The sequence below is a fragment of the Cydia splendana genome, chromosome 21 (assembly GCF_910591565.1).
Source record: "Cydia splendana chromosome 21, ilCydSple1.2, whole genome shotgun sequence".
In the NCBI taxonomy this organism is placed as follows: domain Eukaryota; kingdom Metazoa; phylum Arthropoda; class Insecta; order Lepidoptera; family Tortricidae; genus Cydia; species Cydia splendana.
In genome coordinates this window covers 8,348,219-8,372,597 of record NC_085980.1, presented here as the reverse complement: position 1 = coordinate 8,372,597, position 24,379 = coordinate 8,348,219, and the positions used below count along the sequence as shown (strand labels likewise).

General features: G+C 37.1%; 1 protein-coding gene and 1 long non-coding RNA gene across 2 annotated transcripts in view; both read right to left on the bottom strand.

Moving 5' to 3' along the window:
- Positions 1–24,379, bottom strand: part of LOC134801192 (uncharacterized) — a 298,318-nt gene that overhangs the window by 189,118 nt on the left and 84,821 nt on the right. The window lies entirely within an intron of this gene.
- Positions 1–24,379, bottom strand: part of LOC134801148 (T-cell leukemia homeobox protein 3) — a 62,387-nt gene that overhangs the window by 25,304 nt on the left and 12,704 nt on the right. Inside the window, exon 2 of the mRNA XM_063773689.1 lies at positions 533–761. Within this exon, the coding sequence (XP_063629759.1) occupies positions 533–761 (229 nt within the window). The remainder of the gene's footprint in view (positions 1–532; positions 762–24,379) is intronic.

Genomic DNA, 24,379 nt, shown 5'->3' with positions numbered 1-24,379 from the left:
CTGGCATTTAGCACTCATACCTAATAGTAACATTTGGTATTAACCATTTATTAGTACCTATTCTTTTTTCATGATTTTCTCAGTTTACCCAGAGTTAATCTGTAAAAATACAATCGTAAATTTTAAATTGCTTGGGAAATTCAAGTACAACTCCAGTGAACAACCTGGGTAGAAAACTTTCGGTCAGTCCGTATGGAAATGGCCTAAAAATAATGTTGTGGGGTATGTACATAAATCCTACAATATTAACGTGCCTACACGGTACCACAAAGAATGCCTGTATGTAAGGTACATAGTCATATAGTCACAGTGAAACAAGTTATTTATTTCTCTATGGCATAGTAGCCTGCTTCCATTCACTACCACTATGTGGCTGGTGTTCTTACGTGCCCTCAATGTGCTTAGGGGTTCACCTCAAAGGTTGGCTACGTCAGCCATATTCGGGTACACGAGCGCCGAGCTATTAACTAGGAGTCGAAGTGGTCGCTATGGTTGAAATCGGCCGGAAGGATCATCAGTATAAGAGACTCACCTCCATTTCGTTCTTCGATTTTGAAACCACGTCTTCACCTGCGCGTCAGTCATCTTCAACGTCTTCGCTAAGCTCGCCCGCTCCGCCGACGCCAGGTACTTCTGCTTGTGGAACCGCTTCTCCAGCTCCGCTATTTGGAGTCGAGTAAACGAGGTGCGGGGCTTCTTGCGTTTCGGCGGCGTTCGGTTCTGGTACGGGTGGCCGATCCGCCTTGTGATGGGGAAGGAGGCTGGAAAAAACAATTGCATGTGAGTAAAACCACTATTTAAATACCTATGGGATTACTAAAGCTACATACGTATTCAGGTAAAGATATCGTAACATGTTGCCTGGCAGATTATTGATAAGCATGAAATGTTCAGTTTTTGGGTTAAGTAAATTACAAAAAAACGTGGACGATGTAGGTACCCGTATCGCCATTGGCCCCGGTCCACCCTAATCTAATGCACAACGAACAACTCAAAATCTTATCAAACGGCAATTGAAAATTAAATACTTGTAGAATATGAATAATAAGTGAGTTTCGAAAAACTATTGACTGAATATTAATTTATCAACACATAGTAGAAGCTCTGAGGTCCGATGTTCATGTTGCGCTACAAAATTACAAATAGAGTTTTAGACCAAGAAAAGTCTGCAGCGACTTTGATAGCAGATGCAGTGCAAGTGTTATTTGAAACGTCAAACTTCTATGAAATTATGACGTATTAATAACAAAATCGCTGCAGACTTTTCTTGGTCCAACTCCATAAATCATATGATTATAAAAATATAAGTTCAGCTTTTAAATGAGTTTTGTGTGTTCAATGATAGCTATCCTGATTAGATTTCTCTACAGTGCGACATAAAATAGCAGAAATTAAATAAAATGGAAATAAAAAATTTCTATACTAAATTGTTGCCATGTACATCAAAAAAATGTTTTACGTCAAAAATGTGACAGTTACGTATTTAGGAAGTGGCGCCCTCAATAATTTTCTACAATTTCTTGTCGGACTATACTTTTCAGCTCTCGGAGTCATTCATTCATGTTTCCCTTAACTCATTTATCATTTTACTAAGATTGCTAATCATAGATACATGATTTCTTATTAAAATAATTATTTCCTCCGCTTATTCGTAAAAACCCAAGCATTATACATCATCTGCATATTATCTTGGCAATTCAACCACGGTTTAATAGCTCTCTCATGAATAAATAAAAATATCATTAAACATAAAGCTCCATTATGTATGTTTGTATATACCTATGTTAAATTGCCCGTACAATTGGTATTAAAGTACAGGCTATTATGCGATACGATTGGAGTTTTAGGTTCGTAATAAAACTGAAATAAGGGAAGGTGGGGTAAGACTATCACTTGTATGAATTCCCATACTGTTTGTCTTGCCCCGAGCAAAAATATACTATGTTAGTCTTACCCTACCTTACCTTACATGTTAATTCGCTAGAACTTGACCAGAGTACGAATGAGGTCAAATTTCCTCAATATGTTCGCGTGCTAAGCTTTCTAGCGCCACTTGCACCATCCCACTATCCCGGGGTTAACCGGTTTAACCGTTAACCCAGTGTCAAATTGTACTGGTAACCATGGTAACCCCAGGTTTAACTTAACCCCGGGTTAGTGGGATGGTGCGAGTGGCCTTAAAGGGAACTAGAAATTAGCAACTCCTCTTCAATCGGTCCCTCATTGCTGAGGATCGTGACTCCGCTTGATTCCGTCAGCTAGTTGTCTCCATCGGTCCCGTTCTGTAGCTTGGTGGAGTGCGTCGCTGACAGGTATTTTTAGTTCCTCCGCTATTTGGTCCGAAAATTAGCTGCGCTATTTGGGCTCCGCTATTTGGGCAGAAATTAGCAACTGCCTACCCGCAATTTTGTGAATATTAAACACTTCCAATACTTCCATACAAACCATGCAAACTTCCATGTAAATTGGGATAGACTCTGTCAAGATGCGGACTGTATTATTTTTAGTTTTTACACTCATTTGAAATAATATTGCCATCTAAAGTGTCATTCTATGGAACTTGCTAACTATGTAAACAAAACTCACTAAATTGACATTCAGAGACAATTTTACATAGTTAGCAAGTTCCATAGAATGACACTTTAGTTCAGGAAGAGTCACTTAAATCGGTCTCAATGTTATTATGCGTCAGGCAACAGTGTAGGTACCTAACATAATTATAATCGATTAAACATCAAGAATATTAAACATGTTTTGTATACCAAAACCATAAAGAGTAAATGGGTCCATTAGACTACAATAGCCATAAATATCATTTTATATCATTGGCATTGAACGTAATGTTAACGACCAAGCTCATCTCACGCGTCATTTAATACAAATCGATCTATTACGAGAACCAGCCATTACTCGACTATTACCGAACGCTGGCCAATCAGAACGCTCGGTTTGTAACGTAATTTATTGAGTTTCGAATTTTAAAAACGTAATCCGCCGCCATCTTGGTAATTTTGAAAGCTACGTGTAACTGCTACTTTGGAATGATTACCTTATTATTTTTAATGGCGTATGGGATAAGTGCGTTATTATGATTTCTAGAGTTTTATTTTAAACTGACTTGTAATCTTTTATTGCCATTAAATCTCTAGATGTAACCTAACATAGTTATTTACGATACAAGTGCGGTAAAGAGTAAATTTTAAATCTACACGAGTTGCGAATTACCTATCCGCACGTGTATCGTACAACGTTTTACAGTACATATGGCCCTTTAAACATTTGACATACGCACGAAAAGTATCATTTTTTACGCACTAGTGCGGGAAAATAAGACCATATGCACTGTAAAATATATTTTTTGTTAATGATTAGGTACTTTGATTCGTTGATTACCTGACACTGACACTATATTTATATAAACAACTGATATAGATTACGAACATTTTGACTTCACACTAGAATAAACCCAAATTAAAGGTCAGTTATTTTTGAGCACTTTGGCCGCTCCTGTATATCTGAGGGCGACTGTATCTATTACAATCAAAAGCATAGGTAAGATCACATACTCAACTATACTTATTTGTGCCCATTCGTTTGACATCGAAATCTCACAAAAACACACTTAGGGCCACTTGAACCATCCCACTAACCCGGGGTTAAGCGGTTAAACCGTTAACCCAGTGTCAAATGGTAACCATGATAACTCCAGGGTTAACCGGTTAACCCCGGGTTAGTGGATAGTGCAAGTGGCTCATATAGAGGTAGAAATAATTAAAGATCTCCGATAACCAGCAATCTACAAAACCGAGCCTTAAACGCTTCCAAATTCAAATTACGAATTCATGTTTCATTCTTTTCAAATATGGAAGCGCATTAAACGGCGTGCTCCCATTGGCCGAGCGGCGTAATGGCGGCGTGACGTGACCACAAATGATGTACAATAGGGGATATTACTGCAATGTTCTGCCGCCAGAGTGCAGCAGTAAATTCATAGACTAACTTATACATACTGTGCCTTAAACTGTTTTTTGACAAGTTTTCACAGACAATAAAATATGACATTGATGCATCAAGGCGGTTTGTTAACAAGGGCAGACCGGTAAACGCGAAAATCGAAATTTAGTTATCTGCCTCTTTATCGCTCGAATATGCAAGAGTGATAGAGAGATTAGATAACGAAATTTCTATTTTCTTGTTTCGCGGTAGGCCATGTGTCAATGTGGTTTGTTTACTGTATGTGCCACAAAGGTGCCATCTACGCAGAGCTTTGCCTAATATTCCCTATTGCAGGGGAATACATAACTTGTTGGATTGTTACTCGGTGCTAAGTTTAAGGTGGGTTAGGTTAGATTGGGAACGGAAATAGTAAGAAACATTGCGTTGTTTTTGTCTGTTTATCAGGTTATGGTTTGTAACTTGAGGCGGAATAGTTAAATGTTAGAAAGCACGAAATGTTCTGAAGCAATTATAATAATTTGCACAATGGATGGCTATATAAAAGGCCCTGCTGCTGACAGCTACCGCTCAAGGCAACGTTTTGACACTTTTAACTTTGCAGAACGGGGTAGTGGACATCCACCGACCCGCTGGGTAGACATGGTAACGAAAGCCTGCCAGGCGCCTCTATGATTTAGGATGGCGGAAAATCGTGCAGAATGCAGGGGTTTGGTGGTCATGAGGAAACGAGAAAGAAGATGAAGAAAACGTACAGGACTTTTTCAAAAGCTTACACAGCGTAGTTACAATTTAAAGTAGCGACCCGCCCCGGCTTCGCATGAGTAAACCTTAACAAATTATACACCTAAACCTTCCTCAAGAATCACTCTATTGATATGTGAAAGCCGCGTGAAAATGCGTTGAGTAGTTTTCGAATTTATCGCGAACATACATACACACAAACACTCAGACGCGGCGGGGGACTCTATTTTATAAGATGTAGAGATAAATCAAAAAACCTACTGATAAAATACTCAATATTTTTTGTTTACGTACTAAAAAAACTCACTAAAACGATTTTAATACTAAGAAGTAGTACCAAATCGCTTTGTTGTAGAGTTGGATCAAATTTCTTAGCCACTCTTGTAGATAAATTGCAACTTTTTCATCAGTTTTTGAAGAGTAAAGAGAGAGCTTTACAAGCTGGTGTCTTGTAAAACTTGTAAACATTAATTATAAACACTGTCAACTTTGTAAAACAAATCATTCCGCTAAACAGTAGGTAAGCCATTCTTGCGAATCGCGGCACGACAGCCATTTTGTTGATTATTCGTACTGTAATCGAGTCCTGCACGAATCTAGAATAATAATAGAATCTAGGCCGAATTAAAGGACTGAATAATTGGCTGCGGCAAGACAAAGGGATTTATGGAGGCTATGATTATGTTGATTTTATGGAGCATACTGTTTTGTTATAATGGGTAGCTGAAGTTTAGTCACCGTTGTAATCATGACGCTTTTAAATGACATGACTGGTGTAACCGGTGGCAATGAATTTGAGATGAATTATCAATAAGTTCTCATTTGATTTATAGTTGGTCTAGCAAATCTTGTCAGTAGAAAAAGGCGGCAAATTAAAAAAAAATTAAGCGCGAAGGGTTATCGTCCCATAGAAGATTTGAATTTCGCGCTTTTTTCTAGTGAGAAGGTACTGGTAGGTATAGTTGATTTGTGTGACCAACTATTCCTACCAGTATCCATATAATTTGATGATTTTCGTGACATGAATGATTACCTACCTGTAGGAGACACAAAATATGACAGCTTATGTCAAAACTAAAAACTTAAGTATTCACACCCAGCTACACTTTATAAATAAATTCATTAGGTAATATTGTGTCCATGCAATTTAGGGGCTCGCTGTACCTACAAATACGACTAAATCTTGTTGAATTCGAGCATCAGCATTTCTCAGTGTTAAAATTAAAAAAGTCAGTACAACCGTCTGTGCAAACCATTTACTAACTTATAAATAACCGAAAAGATAATATCAGAATCAAGTCATACTTTCTATCTAAGAAGTTGTCAAGATGATCATAATAGGTATTCATAATCTACAGACAAGAAGGAACGACTGAGCGTAAACAGAGATATTATATTACATTAAATAAAGCGTCAGTCCAGCATTTTCCTTTAACATTACATTACTTTTAAAGCCAGTGTTCCTGATTTAGTGCTCAGGATAAGATTATTGTAATGCGGGTTACATTCTTATCACGGCAGATAGTATTATTTCCATATGGAGCTCCACAATCAGGGCTTCCCTTTGGAACGGAGCGCGATTTAAAGGTTTGTCTTAGAAGAAAATAATGCCTATGGAATGGACGCTATGCAACTACCAATACTTTGACCATACCTACCTACTAACAACCAACACTTTTACCAAAGTTGCTCTAAAGTTGTATTATTTAACGTTTTGATAGCACAAGGTTTTGATTTTCATTTACCATTTAGCCATTAGTCATTTATATGTCGATGCTCATCTGTCTCTCAGAAGAAAACGGGCATTTCTGACAAAAGTGAGCAATATAACATTACATCCATCGTTCGAGATAAGCTTTCTATGTAGTACCTGCGTTTAGTGCGTTTAAAAGGATGACTCACGGTAGACCGGGCCGTGGCCGGGCCGGAACTTTCCGGAGCTTCTTTTTCTATGGAAAGCACCACGTGATCACCGATCAGCCGTCATAGAAAATTACATGTCGGAAGCCTCGGCCCGGGCACGGCTCGGTCTAGCGTGAGTCATCCTTAAATCAGCGATGCTCAACTTCCGGACCGCCGGGCTTTTTTAGGTGGCCCGCCAGCGTCAGGTGATACTTGTATAGATCCTTGCCATCCGATCACCTATAAGCAATTTCATCTTGCGGCCCAGGGGTTAAAAGACAAAACCGTCTTTGTGGATCCATAAAAAAAGGTTACGGAAACCGATATTAATGAAAACCAAAATAAATACGCTAATAAATATAACAATTTGCGTATTTATTTTTGCGGTGGGAAGGTGGGAACATGAATTGCATGTAAAAATTAGGTACGCAAGTAAGTATAACGGGTTAGCACTGATTGACTAGCACGTTATCTTTTCGCCGATTAGCAAAGTAATATTTTGGTTTTAATGAGTATGGCTGGATTAAAACATCCAGAAGAAGACACGAAGAAGTTAAATGAAACTATGGTATGCCAACGTTTAAGCGATAATCTCCAACGTCGCTCGGGTATAAATGACCTTTAAAATGAAATATCATAAGTGCATCTTCATTAAAAACATATTATTCGTTTATTAAAAAAAAAAGCTGTAATTCTGAGCACACAGAATCAGAGCTTTAGCTTTTTAATCAAACTTGCACATAAAACAAAGCCTCCAAAAAGTGGTGACCACATAGCTATTTCGCGTATTCCCCTTACCAAGCACGCTCAGGGTAAACCAATATCAGGGCTAACGGTAGATGTCAATTTTAGCTGGAAAAATCATATTTACTATCTATGTAATAAACTTAGAATATTGATAGGGAAATTTTACCACCTTCAAAACGTAGTCAGCAAAAAAACACTGTTTGTAGTTTACCATGCGCTAGTAGAATCATTAATAACCTACGGTCTAAGTGTGTACGGGAGGACCTTTCCTACCTATATAAGCAAGATTAAATCATTACAAATAAGGTTTTTAAAAATGCTTGTAGGTAAAAAAGAAAAGAATAAGTGTAAAGGTGACTACGATCAGCTATATGGGAAGTGTGGGGTCCTCCCTGTTCAAGAAAAGTTTAGGTATCTTGTGGCCGTAGACCAATATGGGTGCAACGACCATAAAATGCCTAGACGGCTAAACGATAGGTTGTTAAGAGCTGACAGGCGTGCACAATATCTCGAACCACAATGTTGTAATTACTATGGGGAAAGAACATTACACTATATAACTCCTCGGATTTATAATAACATTAGATTTCTGTCTGTAAATGAAAATATTACAAAAGCAGCGTTTAAAAGAAAGTTAAAACTGGAGATGTTGGAAATATACTTACCTAAAAAGTAATAATTTCAAATACATACTTACCTAGAAAATTATAAAATCATTCCACAATCATGTACATATTAAAATATCAATAACAATATAAATAGTTAAAAAATGCATGCTTTCTTTTCTACTAACAATAGTATATAAGTCACGATTGTAAACATTTATCTTAATATTAAGTAAGAGTTGAGGGCGGCGCGCCAACAAACTGGTTACTACAGTTTGGCGCATTTATTGTATATATGTATCATTGTAATTGTTTATATGAATAAATGAATTAATAATAATAATAATAATAATGTAACCTGGTCCAGCGAATCCCTAATAATAGCAAAGCGCACTTATACAGAGTGCTTGGGCGAGACCAGCCGGCTTAGCCAAGGTGACAATCGCTATCGCTTCGACAACGAATCGCTTTGTGTCTCTCTATCACTCTTCCATATAGTCAATATAGTGTGACTGTCACAGTTGCGTTTCGATCGCTACGGAGCGTACGCGATTGGCATGTTGGCTACGTGGCCTGATCTGCTAGCATGAGTTGACTTGCGCGCGACTCCTACATCTAGCGCGACTTCAAGTATGGACGGGCGCGCGAGAAAGCAACTCATGCTAACCGGTCTGAAATATATGGAACACAGCATCTTTCAACATAGGAATATAACAATATTCCCGATCATATTTCGACGCATTTTTTCTTTTAGTTTGGTCGTACTACACAGTGATCAACCAAGCTTCCGACGGTTCAAAATAAATCCGCAATACTATTCGGTGATACCTAAGCCCCGACGGTTGGAAACTCGCAAGGTCACATTGGTCCGCTTTTCTGGCGAGTATCCTTTCGAAAAATCTCTCACGATTAGGTATCGGCGGATAACGCCTTCTTGATTGCGATGTTGTCTTGACATGTTGTCTTGATTATATCTGTTGTGCAAATGTAGGAGATACGATTCAAAACTTGTCAAAAATCGATGAACACTGCAGGTAACCTCTTACGTAAGGTTGCAAAGGGATCACTTCGGACGTAAGACGATTTTGATAATGGCTATCTACTACTACCTATGTACTAAACCAGAAGCACTTCATATTTTAGCAACACTACTGCAACACTTATCATGGCATCTCACTTACTGTTGCTACAATAGAAAGTGCTTCTAACTTTGTAGTCGCAATTTTCTAAATTACCCCGCTTTCGAACTTAACCCAATGCACCTTATCTTTATAAGCGATTGCCACTCGGCTAAAACTGACAAGCGTTTGGAATAGTCAACCTTACCCTTATATAGAGCCGATTAGTTACACACTGTCACAAGGGATCAGCCCGAAAAGGGTACGTAAACGAGGTTCTGCCGACCGTAATCGAGTTAGCGGTATGATTCATGCGTGTTGGTAGCACTGGGGCTTTTAAAAGATGGAACAGCGAAAAATCTATTTAGTTATTGGATTTTTCGCAATATTTTGGGAAATGTGTCTAGTCTCTAGCGTCTAAGCTAACTCTGCACAGACTTGGCAAAGGAAAATTGTGCTGTATAGTAGGCAAACGAGCAGGTATGTAAAGTGATTACAGTCGTCCATGCAAACCCACAACACCAGAGGGGTTATTAGAAATATTAGAACAAATCAAAATTATTTTCAGAAAATATTTTAATTTGTTTTTATTCCAAGAAGTGCATACACTTGGAAACATTCTACCTATGCCGCTGTGGCCCGGTGGTCGAATGGCACAGGCACCTGCCGCGATAGCAGAGGACGCTGGTTCGTTTCCAGCCTGGGGCACTGGAGGCCTTGGTCACTTTTTCTTAGTATGTGACATTTATACCAGAGGGGTTGTAGGTGCGTTGCCGGCCTATAAGATGGAAGTACACTCTTGACGATCGTATTGGTCCGGATATACTGCGGTCGAAAGTTCAATCCACAGTTTATCAGTGCGAGGGTTATGGTGGCGCTTCAACTCTCAGCTTGCCAAGTCGGTATAAAGTTAGTAGAGTACCTACTTACTTAGTTAGACTGTAATAAAAAATAGTAAAGTGCGTCCTTTTAGATCTTAGCTCGTCGTCTGTCACTAATTTAGGGATAAGTACGCACCGCGGTTCTGCCGATAATAATCAGATTAGAGGTATGATTCATGCCCGTAGCTTGCTCCGTTACGCATTGGGGCTTTTAAAAGATGGAAAACACAAGGAAGCGGGGAATCTATGTACATATATTATAGATGTAAATATCAGACGACATAAACGGCAGTCGCTGGCCCAAACTGGATAACGACAGCATCAGACAGAGAGCTCTGGAAAACCTTGGAGGAGGCCTATCTATATCCTATAAAAAGGGGTTCTCATATATTATTTTTATTTTTTATTTCATCGGATGTGTATTATTTTTTGTAACTATGTTTGAGCAATTAAAGGCTTTTTTACTTATTTTTATTTATTTTAAATATACCTAAGACAGGTTCCTGACTTCCTTGTGTTTTCTATCTTATAAAAGACTCTATGCTTACGTTTCTGTCTTAGATATTTTTGAAAACATCTCTAAATCATAAGCACTATGGATGGACATAGTCTACTTTATTTTTCGAAATACATCCCTTGAGATAAATTGTATAAATGATATGAACTGACTCCTACGCAGTTGAACATGATTTATTTCGACGTAAACAATATATCAATATATGGAGGAGACAGTATGAGTTACATAAAAAATATAGATATATATATATATTTCTTGAGGGATCTTCACTTCACTCTTCAGTATAATGTTCAGTAGAGGATTCCTGCTCCGTCTTCGCATTCAAAAGCTTTGATACGTCGTCTAGTACCTCTGATTCTTATGGAGATAGCTCTTATCACAGAAATTTGGATTCCTACGCAGTAGGTGCCGCGAACACAGCAAGTTCACAATAAACTTATAAGTCGTAAGTATATTATTTACGGAATGGCATGATAGTTTGAAAACAACAAAAATCTCGTAGCAATAAGTATATCTTTAATAGAATTGTAAAACATGACTTAAACACATCTTAGAACATATGTCATGTCATCCCACACAGTATTCGTGTTACCAATTTGATAACATGTAACATCATAATAACAGCTTTAGTGTGTCCTACAAATGTATGACTATTTTATTTGAACTTACATTTACGTAACTTCAGGATATTATAAGTAATTATGGGAATTTATTAATATAAATTACTAAAAGACATAAAGAGGAATATAAAACTAAAACTAACTACAATTAAATTAACTAAAACTAAAAATTAAAAATACCTATCAAAATTTGGTGCCCTCGGGAGGGTGCCCAACACGCAGGCAGCATCTCAAGGGTTGTATTTCCAAAAATAAAATAAGTAATTATTATATATACAGAATTATTATAGCGAACTAAGCTTGTTATGTAAGAACTCAACGTACCTACCTAATTGTGTTTCTTACAATGAATTATTCGTTATAAAAAACCGGTCAAGTGCGAGTCGAACTCGCGTTCCAAGGGTCCTTACATAAGTCCGACTCACGCTTGACTGCACATTTCTAATAGGTTTTTCTGTCATCTATAGATAAAGTACTATTATGTGTATTTTTTTCAAAATTTTAGGCCTAGTAGTTTCAGAGATAAAGGGGGGGAATGGTCGGACAGACAGACAGACGCACGAGTGATCCTATAAGGGTTCCGTTTTTTCCTTTTGAGGTACGGAACCCTAAAAAACGTTAATCATCATTAACTAATGTATATTATATATCGTATATGTCGAGGCCAAATCATATAATTTAATCATTGCATGGAATGATATAGATACTTACACATATTTCCTGTTCACGAATCCTAAACTTCATCAACATACCTACATATCCTACAACCTACAAAGACAAAACCAATTTTCTTACAGGGCCAACCTCAGATTACACAGTGGTCCGAGCGATGACAGCGCGGGGACAAAATTTTAATGAGCCAAATGAGCGAGCGTGCGGGTAATCGCCCACTGTGTCATGTGAACCTCTCACGGGCATAATTAACTCGCTCATAAACGAGTGGTTTTGTACGAAATTATGGTTAAACTGCTCTGGACACGAAACTACATATATGTAACTTAAATAGTTACATAAGATATTATCTTGAAATAGCTTTTTTAACTATTTCAAAACTTGATGCGAAGTGATTGAGCCTCTTAGAACGAATGGATAGCCGTCAAAACGAATCGGTTTATAAATGACAGACTTTTGTGGTAACATACAACCTGCTTTTTAGACGTCGGTTAAATCTAATTCTTTTGTTTATCTTTGTATTAAGGATTTTATTAAGAGAATTGAGGATTAAGGATTGTATAAGGTTTTTCAATGTCGCTTAATCAATTCAGAAATCGCAAAACTATTATGTTAAAAATAATTGAGTAATTGTAAAAATCACACCGACGATTCCGAGTAAGTAAGTAAGAACATGTGCGACCATTTTATCTAGAGTGATAAATATTTATAAAACCACAATGATAGCTTATACAGGGTGTCCCATAAGTGACACGTCACAGTGACACTGGACGTAGACCAGGCCAATAGGAACCAAACCAACTCAACATGACCCCAGTAAAAGTGGCACGGTTTTCGAGTTATTGCCAAATTAAGGTTTTTTATGAATTTTGACCGTTTTTAACATTGTTAGTGCCAGTGTGCACTCGGAAAGGTCTCGAAGTTAGTTTTTTTATGTGTAGATATCTAATTCTGGATTCATAAATAAAAAAAACGCCTATTCAGTATTTGCCGAATGCCTAAAAGAAAGAGATGGAAAATGGTTATGTCCCTTTTTAAGGATATCATTGAGTTGATAAAGGTTCAAAGAACAACAAGAATAATACAGGTTGAAGTTTGAAAGGGTAGGTTGAAATAATTTTACAATAGGTGCTCGAATTGTTTTTCTCCGGCTCGTATGCATCGTGAAAGGTCTCGAAGTTAGTTTTTTTATGTGTACGGCATCATGAATAGTTAATTAAGATAGCAGAATAGGTATTTTATCGATAAACAATGTAAAATGCAAAAAAGTACTGATTTAATCTTGTATTAAATTCACAGCGAAACATTAATTTCGACTTTGACCACCTGTCGTGAAAAAAAATGACTAGAAAAGTAATGAGCAAATAACGTCAAAATATTGAACATGTTATGCAGATTCAAAAATGGTATAACACATGTACCTTCCTGCAATAAAATAGGAATTATTATCATCTCCTTGAAAGCCTCATAAAAAATAAGTGAAAACTAGGAAATCTGCAATCCGTTGCTACTTTTAGTAAAAAATAACGATTTATGTTGAGATATCTAATTCTGGATTCATAAATAAAAAAAATCGGGCAAGTGCGAGTCGGACTCGCGCACGAAGGGTTCCGTACCATATAAAAAAAAAAACAAAAAAAAAAAGCAAAAAAGAAACGGTCACCCATCCAAGTACTGACCACTCCCGACGTTGCTTAACTTTGGTCAAAAATCACGTTTGTTGTATGGGAGCTCCATTTAAATCTTTATTTTATTCTGTTTTTAGTATTTGTTGTTATAGCGGCAACAGAAATACATCATCTGTGAAGATTTCAACTGTCTAGCTATCACGGTTCGTGAGATACAGCCTGGTGACAGACGGACGGACGGACGGACGGACGGACGGACGGACGGACAGCGAAGTCTTAGTAATAGGGTCCCGTTTTACCCTTTGGGTACGGAACCCTAAAAACGCCTATTCAGTATTTGCCGAATGCCTAAAAGAAAGAGATGGAAAATGGTTATGTCCCTTTTTAAGGATATCATTGAGTTGATAAAGGTTCAAAGAAAATAAAATACTGCAAGTTGAAGTTTATTCAATTTTATTTAAGAATAGGTGCTCGAATTGATTATCCCCGGCTCGTATGCGCGCTTGGCACCGTCTTGTAAAACTTCAAGTTAATATCCTTAAATTAATTTCGGATATGTTTCGTGCTGCCTCGAACATGCGCCGCCGTAGTTCCTCTTGGGACCTTATTGGCACGGAGTAAACTTTATGGTTTAAACATTTTAAGCATCCCCAATGAAAAAAATCTAATGGGTTTAGGTCCGGGGAACGCGGCGGCCATGCCACTGGTCCCAATCGGCTGATCCATTTGGGAATTTCTGTGTGAGGTGGTCGCGGACATCGCGAGCGTAGTGTTCTGGGCAGCCATCTTGCTATGGTTCCAGCTCCAGAAGATGGATCGGCCAACTGGTACCAGTGGCATGGCCTACGTTCCCCGGACCTAAATCCATTAGATTTTTTTATTGGGGATACTTAAAAGATAAATTTTACTTCAACCCAATAAGGTCCCAAGAGGAACTACGACGGCATGTTCGAGGCAGCACGAAACATATCCGAAATTAATTTAAGAAAATTAACTTGAAGTTTTATAAGACGACGTCAAGCATGCATACGAGCCGGAGAAAAGCAATTCGAGCACCTATTGTAAAATTATTTCAACCTACCCTTTCAAACTTCAACCTGTATTATTCTTGTTGTTCTTTGAACCTTTATCAACTCAATGATATCCTTAAAAAGGGAGATAAGCATTTTCCATCTCTTTCTTTTAGGCATTCGGCAAATACTGAATAGGCGTTTTTTTTATTTCTGTATCCAGAATGAAATATCTTAACATAAATCGTTATTTTTACTAAGTAGCAACGGATTGCAGATTTCCAAGTTTTAACTTATGTTTTATGAGGCTTTTGAAAGATGATAATAATTCATATTTTATTGCAGGAAGGTACATGTGTTATACCATTTTTGAATTTGCATAACATGCTCAATATTTTGACGTCATTTGCTCATTACTTTTCTAGTATTTTTTTTTCACGACAGGTGGTCAAAATCGAAATTAATGTTTCGCTGTGAATTTAATTCAAGATTAAACCAGTACTTTTTTGCATTTTACATTGTTTATCGATAAAATACCTATTCTGTTATCTTAATTAACTATTCATGATGCCGTACACATAAAAAAACTAACTTCGAGACCTTTCCGAGTGCACACTGGCACTAACAATGTTAAAAACGGTCAAAATTCATGAAAAGCCTTAATTTGGCAATAACTCGAAAACCGTGCCACTTTTACTGGGGTCATGTTAAGTTGGTTTGGGTCCTCTTGGCTTGGTCTACCTCCAGTGTCACTGTGACGTGTCACTTATGGGACACCCTATAGAATTCAAATATGTATAAACAATTATGTTAGTCTGTGCAACACGTACATAATTAATGTAGGTATGTTACTCATTGTCATTATATAGATGCAAAGATTAGTTACTATTGTTGGAACTATTGTTGGAAATTAAAGTAACATGCACAGTATACTAATTACAGCTTTTGTTTCATCTAGTTCATATGAATACGTCAATTGTAATTGTAAGCATAGTTGTAACTTAAACAATTACATCTTATGGCTTTAAAAATGTTTGGTTACATAAGTTTTGGTATACAAAAAAGTGCAGTAGGTAAAAAGAAGTTAAAAATAAATAAAATTCGTTTATTGCGAGTAACAAGAGGACTCATAATAACAATAATATTACGTTACAATTAAAATTACATAAAAACAAGATAAATAATATTAATATTAACATAAATTATTATAAATTATAGTAGGAAGTGAAGGAAGTAAGTTATAATCTTACGATCAATAAGTGTTTTTGATACTCAATACACACAGCGCTGTTCTTACAATTAGCTAGATCTACTTACTATACCTATAACTACCTGATTACCTACCTTTGTAGCCTGCATTACCTGATACTGACCAGCGGCGCGATTCGGGAAATGAATAAGAGATTCACTAGATATGAAATAGTAAAGATATGTGACGTTCTACGGCAAAAGGTACCTTATGGTAGCCGCAATAATATTGGAGCGGCGTTAATAATAGCGTAAGCGCCAACCGCCATAAGGTACCTTTTTCCGTGGAACGTCACATATCTTTACTGTTTCATATCTAGTGAATCTCTAATTCATTTCCCGAATCGCGCCGAAGTTCAACTTTAAATAATCCATAGAAACAAATACAAATTGAATATTTAATCCATTCTTTATACCCCAGTACGTTTCTTGACTTACAAGCTAAAGAAAAACACTACAGGGATAACGACAAAGAGGAACATTTGCAACAAATAGCATTAAATGCAGCCATTGTTCGAACCATACTTGGAGGCGTATTCGAATTCAAAAATTTTGATGTGATTAGCACAGTACATCTCGCTCACAGACATATATTATTGGTGCGAGAGGGACGCAGTGAGATCAACATCCAACCAAACCGATAGAACGTTTTTAATTTCTGAATATGCTTCCAGCGCAAAATGCAGCCTAAACCTGTATCCCGATTGCACTGCGCTTTCATCCGCTGAATATAATATGAGTATTCCCGATTCGATTGCGTCCGTAACTAGTGGGAATTGGTACCCGCTTGTTGCGTGAAATATGCATGGGATTTTGTCCGTTCATTTTTTCGTTTGCACCACTGTGTGTGTAATTGAAAAATGTTGGTTGCTTGGTAATTGCGTTCCGTTCTCCGTCTAGGTATAAATTAGCTGGAGGCTATTCGTTTGGATAGGTGTGATTGCTTTGGAGATTCAATGATATTTTGATGGAGATTCACGGGAGCGCGCAAGCGTGATATGTTTTATGGTTTTTGGGGCACCATTTCTTATAACCATTAAGCTAAACGTCTCAATGTTGGACACTAATTCTAATGGACACCTGTATTGTCACATCTGTTGCATATTAAGATTGCAGGTGCCACATATGTACCTACTCATACACATACGGGAGTAGGTAATCAAAATGATATCAAACCTATAGAATAGTGTTTGAAAAACGTCATATTCTTAAGTCCAATTTTACCAAACTTAAAGACCAGATAGCACGAGTAATACGTGTTCTTGTTTCGCAAATGATACTAATGGTGCAGGTTACATATTCCATAGCATGACTTACCCTACCCAAATGCCATTTTCTTCTAGAGAATGGTGTTAAGACCGCCATTTTTACTCTTTTTCGTTAAATGTGCGATACAGTTTAAATAAATAATCATCGCGTTTTTGCGCAATTTTTCCCATATACAAATAAATGATAAATACTTATGTGTCTCTTCATATTACCATTCAACCTCACCCACTGTGCAGTCACAAAGCTGCTGTACAAAACAAACATCTCTTCCCCAGTCGGGGGAGAAAAGACGAATGCCTGACGTCTAATTGGTCCGCCCTGGGAATTCTAGCGTTCCATCACTCGGGCCCGCGTTTGTCCGCGCCTTGGATTTGAACCACTGTGCACTTGATTTAGTGACGAGCAAAATTTTGACTGATAATATTTTTGTGCGCTATTTATCTCTGTGTGCTGAATTTAGAATAAGGATATGAAGTTATGAATATTTTGAAAAGTAAGTACCTACGTAAATGTTTTTTGAAATATTTTGTAATGCTGTAAGTTAAAGTTATTTATTATATAATGTGGATATACAATATGGACCTCTGAAAGTCAAAGATAACCTCTCTGGTGCATTTAATTTAGATTCAATTAAATTTTATAATGAAAGCATAAATAATATTTTAAAATAACAATACTTATTTGGGTCGATCAACTATTTCTTGTTGTTATTCTGTCCCATCAGCCAGGAGACAATAGTAGCATAGTTTGTTACAAGAACTGCTGTACCTTGTTCTACAAACGTGCTTAGTAGATGTCCCATTATAGAAAAGCTTTGTAACTACCAAAAAATTTAAGTTTGGTTCATTAAATACGAAAAAACTAGTATTTTAAGAGTGACCCAGGAGACCGTAACCATGGCAACTAGTGACAAGAACAAGTTGATTCAAGCATTTGTTTAACTTTGTATACCTACTTCATATGAAAATTACATATACCGGGTGTGGCCTGTAACATGAGCAAAAATTAAACTGTAGGCTGTACTCCTCATACTGACCAACATTTGTTCAGCGACTTTTAAAAATAACTTGTGGTTTGATTTTTATTACACTTTAAAGTTTATTCTAAGACGCAATGTATTGCGAATTTTGTTATGTTTAAGGCGTGACAAGCAACGTCAATCACAATAATATGGCTTGGCGATGGCGTCCATTAAAGATAATATTTTCGATTTAAGAAAACGCAATTGGATAGAAAGTTGTGTACATGTTTACATTTAGTATGGAAATCAGTCACATCATTATATCACGAAAATTGAATGTCACCTTTATCATATGTTAGAAAGTCATTGAAAACGCGAGCGAAGCGAGCGCGAAAATTTTTCGATATAAAAAACGCATTTTGATAGACAGTTGAACATTTTTACTTTTAGTATGGAAATCAGTCACATCATTTTATCACGAAAATTGACAGTGCCGCAACAGTAACGTTGCAACAGAGTACCTAATGCTGCTGCAGTCCCTGACCGAATGTCACCTTTATCATATCTTAGAGAGTTATTGAAAACGCGAGCGACGCGAACGCGTAAATTTTTCGATAATTTTTGGTGCCCCTAGACAATGGTGCCCTAAGCAAGTGCTTATTTTGCTTAAAAGAAAATCCGGCACTGCAAATGACAGAGGTCAATGTTTTTTTTTTTCAAAGTACCCACCTTCGTGGCCATTATTAAGTGCTTAAGGAGGCGATACGTATGAATATGGATTTGATATGGATGCGATATAATTACGATTAGGTATAATTCATGACGGAGAAAATAAATAATTTGAAATAATTTTATGCAATTATACGCGTGTTGATATGTGTGTTTATTTTACCACTACGTAACTAAGTATGTAAACTCATTTTTAGTTTTCTTGGTTACTTAATGTTTACTCAGCTCCCCAAAAGATGGCAATGTGCAATGAGGGGCAATTAATTTACTGTCGTTTAATTTTGTTGTATTATTAAATCAACACAATTATTCAATTAAATTTGTTGATATCCGTACGATTAATTGAAATTTTAGAAGAGGGGTCTTCTAAACTTAGAGTTAATTTGGCAAAATCCTTCCTCGGTGGCTTATTTATGTCACATCGAATTAAATTCAGCGTCATCTGTTAGTTTACCAGGCTACTCTATAGTGTTAACACATATTTGAAAAAAGTTTGCCCCTCCTTCCTAAGTAGCGCCATACGATTCAGGGGCAAACTTAAGTCAATCGAATGTTGTGGCTACCCCCCCTTTTAGGGGTTGAATTTTTATAGCCTATAACCTGGCCGGGGATTTTCTCGACAGATTAGTAAAGTTTTCATCAAAATCCGTTGAGCCGTTTTCACGTGATGCGCGTTCAAATAAACAGACAAACAGATAAACAGATAAACAGACAAACAGACAAAAATTCTAAAAACTGTTGGAACGTGTTCTGTTATCAATTCTAAGTATCCCCAGCCAACTTTTTTTCAAATATCTTCCATGTACAGACTTTCGTCCCTCTTCAGCTTTATTATATGTATAGATGTGCCCGCGGCTCCGCCCGCGTGGAATTCGGTCTGTGTCGGTAAGCGGCTAATTTCTCTCCCTCTCCCCTGGAGGCGGAACTTGAAGTAAAGGTGACAGATGGATATGCTAGAGGACTGTATCCACTGTGTCCAGATAAAATATTTTACAATTACCTTATTAAGCCCCAAGAGTCTAGGCTCTTAAATAGAATGAGGCTCGGGGGCTAAAGAGCTAAATAGCCTTTTAGCCTTTTAGGCGTCAAGAGATGAGGCGAGCCCTAAACAAAGAGCTAAAAGGCTCGAGTCCTTTGGATCAAACCGCGAGCGAAGCGAGCGCGAAAATTTTTCGATATAAAAAAACGCAATTGGATAGACAGTTGTACATTTTTACTTTTAGTACTTATGGAAATCAGTCACATCATTTTATCACGAAAATTGACAGTGCCGCAGCAGTAACGTTGCAACAGAGTACCTAATGCTGGTGCAGTCGCCACCCGAATGTCACCTTTATCATATCTTAGAGAGTTATTGAAAACGCGAGCGAAGCGAGCGCGACAAATTTTCGATTGAAGAAAACGCAATTGGATAGACAGTTGTACATGTTTACTTTTAGTATGGAAATCAGTCACATCATTATATCACGAAAATTGAATGTCACCTTTATCATATGTTAGAAAGTCATTGAAAACGCGAGCGAAGCGAGCGCGAAAATTTTTCGATATAAAAAACGCATTTTGATAGACAGTTGAACATTTTTACTTTTAGTATGGAAATCAGTCACATCATTTTATCACGAAAATTGACAGTGCCGCAACAGTAACGTTGCAACAGAGTACCTAATGCTGCTGCAGTCCCTGACCGAATGTCACCTTTATCATATCTTAGAGAGTTATTGAAAACGCGAGCGACGCGAACGCGTAAATTTTTCGATAATTTTTGGTGCCCCTAGACAATGGTGCCCTAAGCAAGTGCTTATTTTGCTTAAAAGAAAATCCGGCACTGCAAATGACAGAGGTCAATGTTTTTTTTTCAAAGTACCCACCTTCGTGGCCATTATTAAGTGCTTAAGGAGGCGATACGTATGAATATGGATTTGATATGGATGCGATATAATTACGATTAGGTATAATTCATGACGGAGAAAATAAATAATTTGAAATAATTTTATGCAATTATACGCGTGTTGATATGTGTGTTTATTTTACCACTACGTAACTAAGTATGTAAACTCATTTTTAGTTTTCTTGGTTACTTAATGTTTACTCAGCTCCCCAAAAGATGGCACTGTGCAATGAGGGGCAATTAATTTACTGTCGTTTAATTTTGTTGTATTATTAAATCAACACAATTATTCAATTAAATTTGTTGATATCCGTACGATTAATTGAAATTTTAGAAGAGGGGTCTTCTAAACTTAGAGTTAATTTGGCAAAATCCTTCCTCGGTGGCTTATTTATGTCACATCGAATTAAATTCAGCGTCATCTGTTAGTTTACCAGGCTACTCTATAGTGTTAACACATATTTGAAAAAAGTTTGCCCCTCCTTCCTAAGTAGCGCCATACGATTCAGGGGCAAACTTAAGTCAATCGAATGTTGTGGCTACCCCCCCTTTTAGGGGTTGAATTTTTATAGCCTATAACCTGGCCGGGGATTTTCTCGACAGATTAGTAAAGTTTTCATCAAAATCCGTTGAGCCGTTTTCACGTGATGCGCGTTCAAATAAACAGACAAACAGATAAACAGACAAACAGACAAAAATTCTAAAAACTGTTGGAACGTGTTCTGTTATCAATTCTAAGTATCCCCAGCCAACTTTTTTTCAAATATCTTCCATGTACAGACTTTCGTCCCTCTTCAGCTTTATTATATGTATAGATGAAAAATAGGGAGTCTAAATACTTCATAATTTTTAAAAGTTGTTGAACAAAAGTGTCCCCGTTCTAGGAGTACAATCTATGTTTAAATTATTTGCTCGTGTTACAGGCCACACCGTGTATAAGTATGATGATTCTTAATTTGTTCAGAATATGTTGACTTTGCGTTTTTCATTTGAAGCACTAGTTGTATTTTACAACTAAACCACTGTGCGCTTTAGGTTAGGTTAGGTTTTTTTATTTAAGTAGGTACCTATTTATCTCGCATATTGCAGATACGTCTTTACAGCATCAAGAACACCAACAACCGTAATAAAACAAAACAACAAAGTTAATTTTCCCTCACCGTCAAAAATCTATGAAAAACATATTCTAAAACGGTTCCAAAGGGTTAACAGTGAAAAGGGTTACAAAGGGATGATACCGTAAAGGGATTACGCTAAAGCCCTTCACTGTTAATTTGCTTATTAATTTTTCTTCGCGATAATCTTCAGTATAATTACTTTTTTTCACGGCAAGCAATTTAGCCGTCATGTTTTATTTTTTAATTACATTTTAAATGAAGGCAGCCCGTTGTATTACACCAGCCATTCTCAAAGTGTGCTCTGCTGACCCCTAGGGCCCCGCAAAGCCTCTGTGGGGGGGCTCCGCGAGATAAAGCGAAAACAAATCAATAACCAGCTCTCCTATATCTCTGGGCCACAGTTAATTTGACAAACGAACATTTTTGATTTGGGGTGCCGTCAAATATTTTGCTTTCCAACAGAGTTCCGTCGCCAAAAAAGTTTGAGAACCGCTGTATTACACAGTAAGTTAAGGTAGCAAAAATCTAGTTTTTTGCTCCTTAAGCCAGTTGAGGGTAGAAGAAAACATTATCACACGATCAAATAATGTAGGTTAAAGTCGGGTCGTTCAGTGACTGGTCCAGGCAGTTTTGTAATTGGTTGGTTAACCAATAAATGTTATAACACATATAACTACCCGAAAATGTACAAATTGTTTGTTTACTTTTATTTAAATACCTAAAGATACTGACTATTAGTGACTGGGACTTGAACTCAATTCTTTTACCATCGAAGCTGTCCCATCTCTTAAAGAATTTTAATATCGTCAGAATCCTAATCTGTATAAAGGCACATAAACATCAATATAATATGCCCCCGGGTATTCCCGTAAGTGAAAATATACACAGTGAAATACGGCCCGGTTTATAGGCCATCGCGTTATGGATTGGCCATAAAATATATCAACGGGTATTATATACCCATATATATGTATGCACGTGTTTTAGGGAAGATATAAATGTATATTGATAGGTTACATATATATTTTAGTGTTTTTTTTTTAAGTAAAGTTTAGGGTACGTAGCGAATTTTGAAATGTGTAGGAGAGCTGGTTCTTCGGTAAAAGGAACCTTATGGCGGTCGGCGCTTACGTCACGTAACATCTCATTAGTATTGGAGCGTCGTTGACGCCATAAGGTACCTTTTCTCATGGAACGCCACAAATTATAGTGACATGATTTGTGTAACCCAAATCTGCTATAAAACATCGTGTATTTGGTATGTAAGTGCCGAAGTATTGATTTCTTTTGGATTAAGTAATAAAATCATGGTTGTTATGTTATGCGTTGTTATTAGGTCATAAAAGTTTTAAGATAGTCACAGAAAACTTACGTGATGGTTTAACATTTACAATCTGAGTCCAAAGACAAAGTTAGGTACTCAATAGTAGATTGTACAACAAGGGCATGAAGTGACCCATTTTTACCCGAGGCAATTTTTTTCTGCCAAGTCAAACATTTCGGAGCATTTTTGAATGAAAATCGACTCCTATTTTATGTGATTTACTAAATTTAATGACAGTAAATACGGATTTCTAATGAATTGTAGCAAAAATAAAATAATATAACAAGTTTTGTCATATACACAATTTTATTGCTCAGTAAAATTGTGCAATATGTTTTAACTGTTTGGCTGTTGAGACCGATTACCTTAGTCTTAGAATTTTTTTTACTTTTATGCTCTAGAGCATAAAATGCGATTTTATGTCGTCTACGCACGACATAAGGGTGCACTTTTTGAGCATGAGAAGTGAAAAAGATATTGAAGACACATTTTACCGAATTCAGTAACTAGAGTACCATATACGTCCAGATAGCGAAAAAGATGTGCTGTGTGTGTTGTGTGTGACACAACACAAGCTAGTAAATAATGTAAAACATGGAAGATATTTCGATTAGTTGAAATTATCCCGCAGCCGAAATTACCCCGCTGCACCTTACTGAATTCGGTACATTAGGTATTTTGTACTGGCGCTACGGAAAATTATTTTTTCTTGAATATTCAGACTGTTTTTCATCAGATCTTAGAAATGTGTGAATTCAATCCTTTTCCCGCTTTAATCGCGGCTCCTATCTACTCAACAATTGTCTATCCGGCTAAAAGCATAAAAACCTGTTAAAAAACCCTACGCTTTTCGCGCCTCAATTTCAATAAAAGAAGGTATAAAATAAAAACATAACCGAAAGGGGAAACAGGGGCAAATATCGCTAAGAACATAACCCCTTATCGTATCATCGCATATCGAAACGCGTCAAATTTTCATAACGCAGAGCCTCCCCGAGGAAATGCGGTGAGGAGAGTGGGGCGAGTTGGACGTTTTAGTGTATCGATGATCGTTGGGAAATATGAAAAGAGCAAGCGTCGGATACGTTTTCTGAAATGTTTTCGTGTTAAATTTATTGACGGGTTTCTAGATTCTAAAAGCATATGGCTTAGAAAATATGGCAAAACTCTGGCGAATTAGAATTCATGGTATAAAATGTACTTTTCTCGTATATTGTAAGTACTTAACTACCAGCCAGTGGCGGCGCGTCCATAAAAGCCGATTCCCACCGGCTTGCCTGTTTTTGGACGTTTGAGAAGAGTTGTAAAGGAAATATGTAAGCCAAATTAGCCCCGGCTTGCCTATGGATATGTTTGACGCGCCGCCACTGCTACCAGCTTAGGCATATTGTCATTGGCAATTGTTGCTTTGTAAGTAACTAAGAGCCTTGTTAGTTTAGGGCTA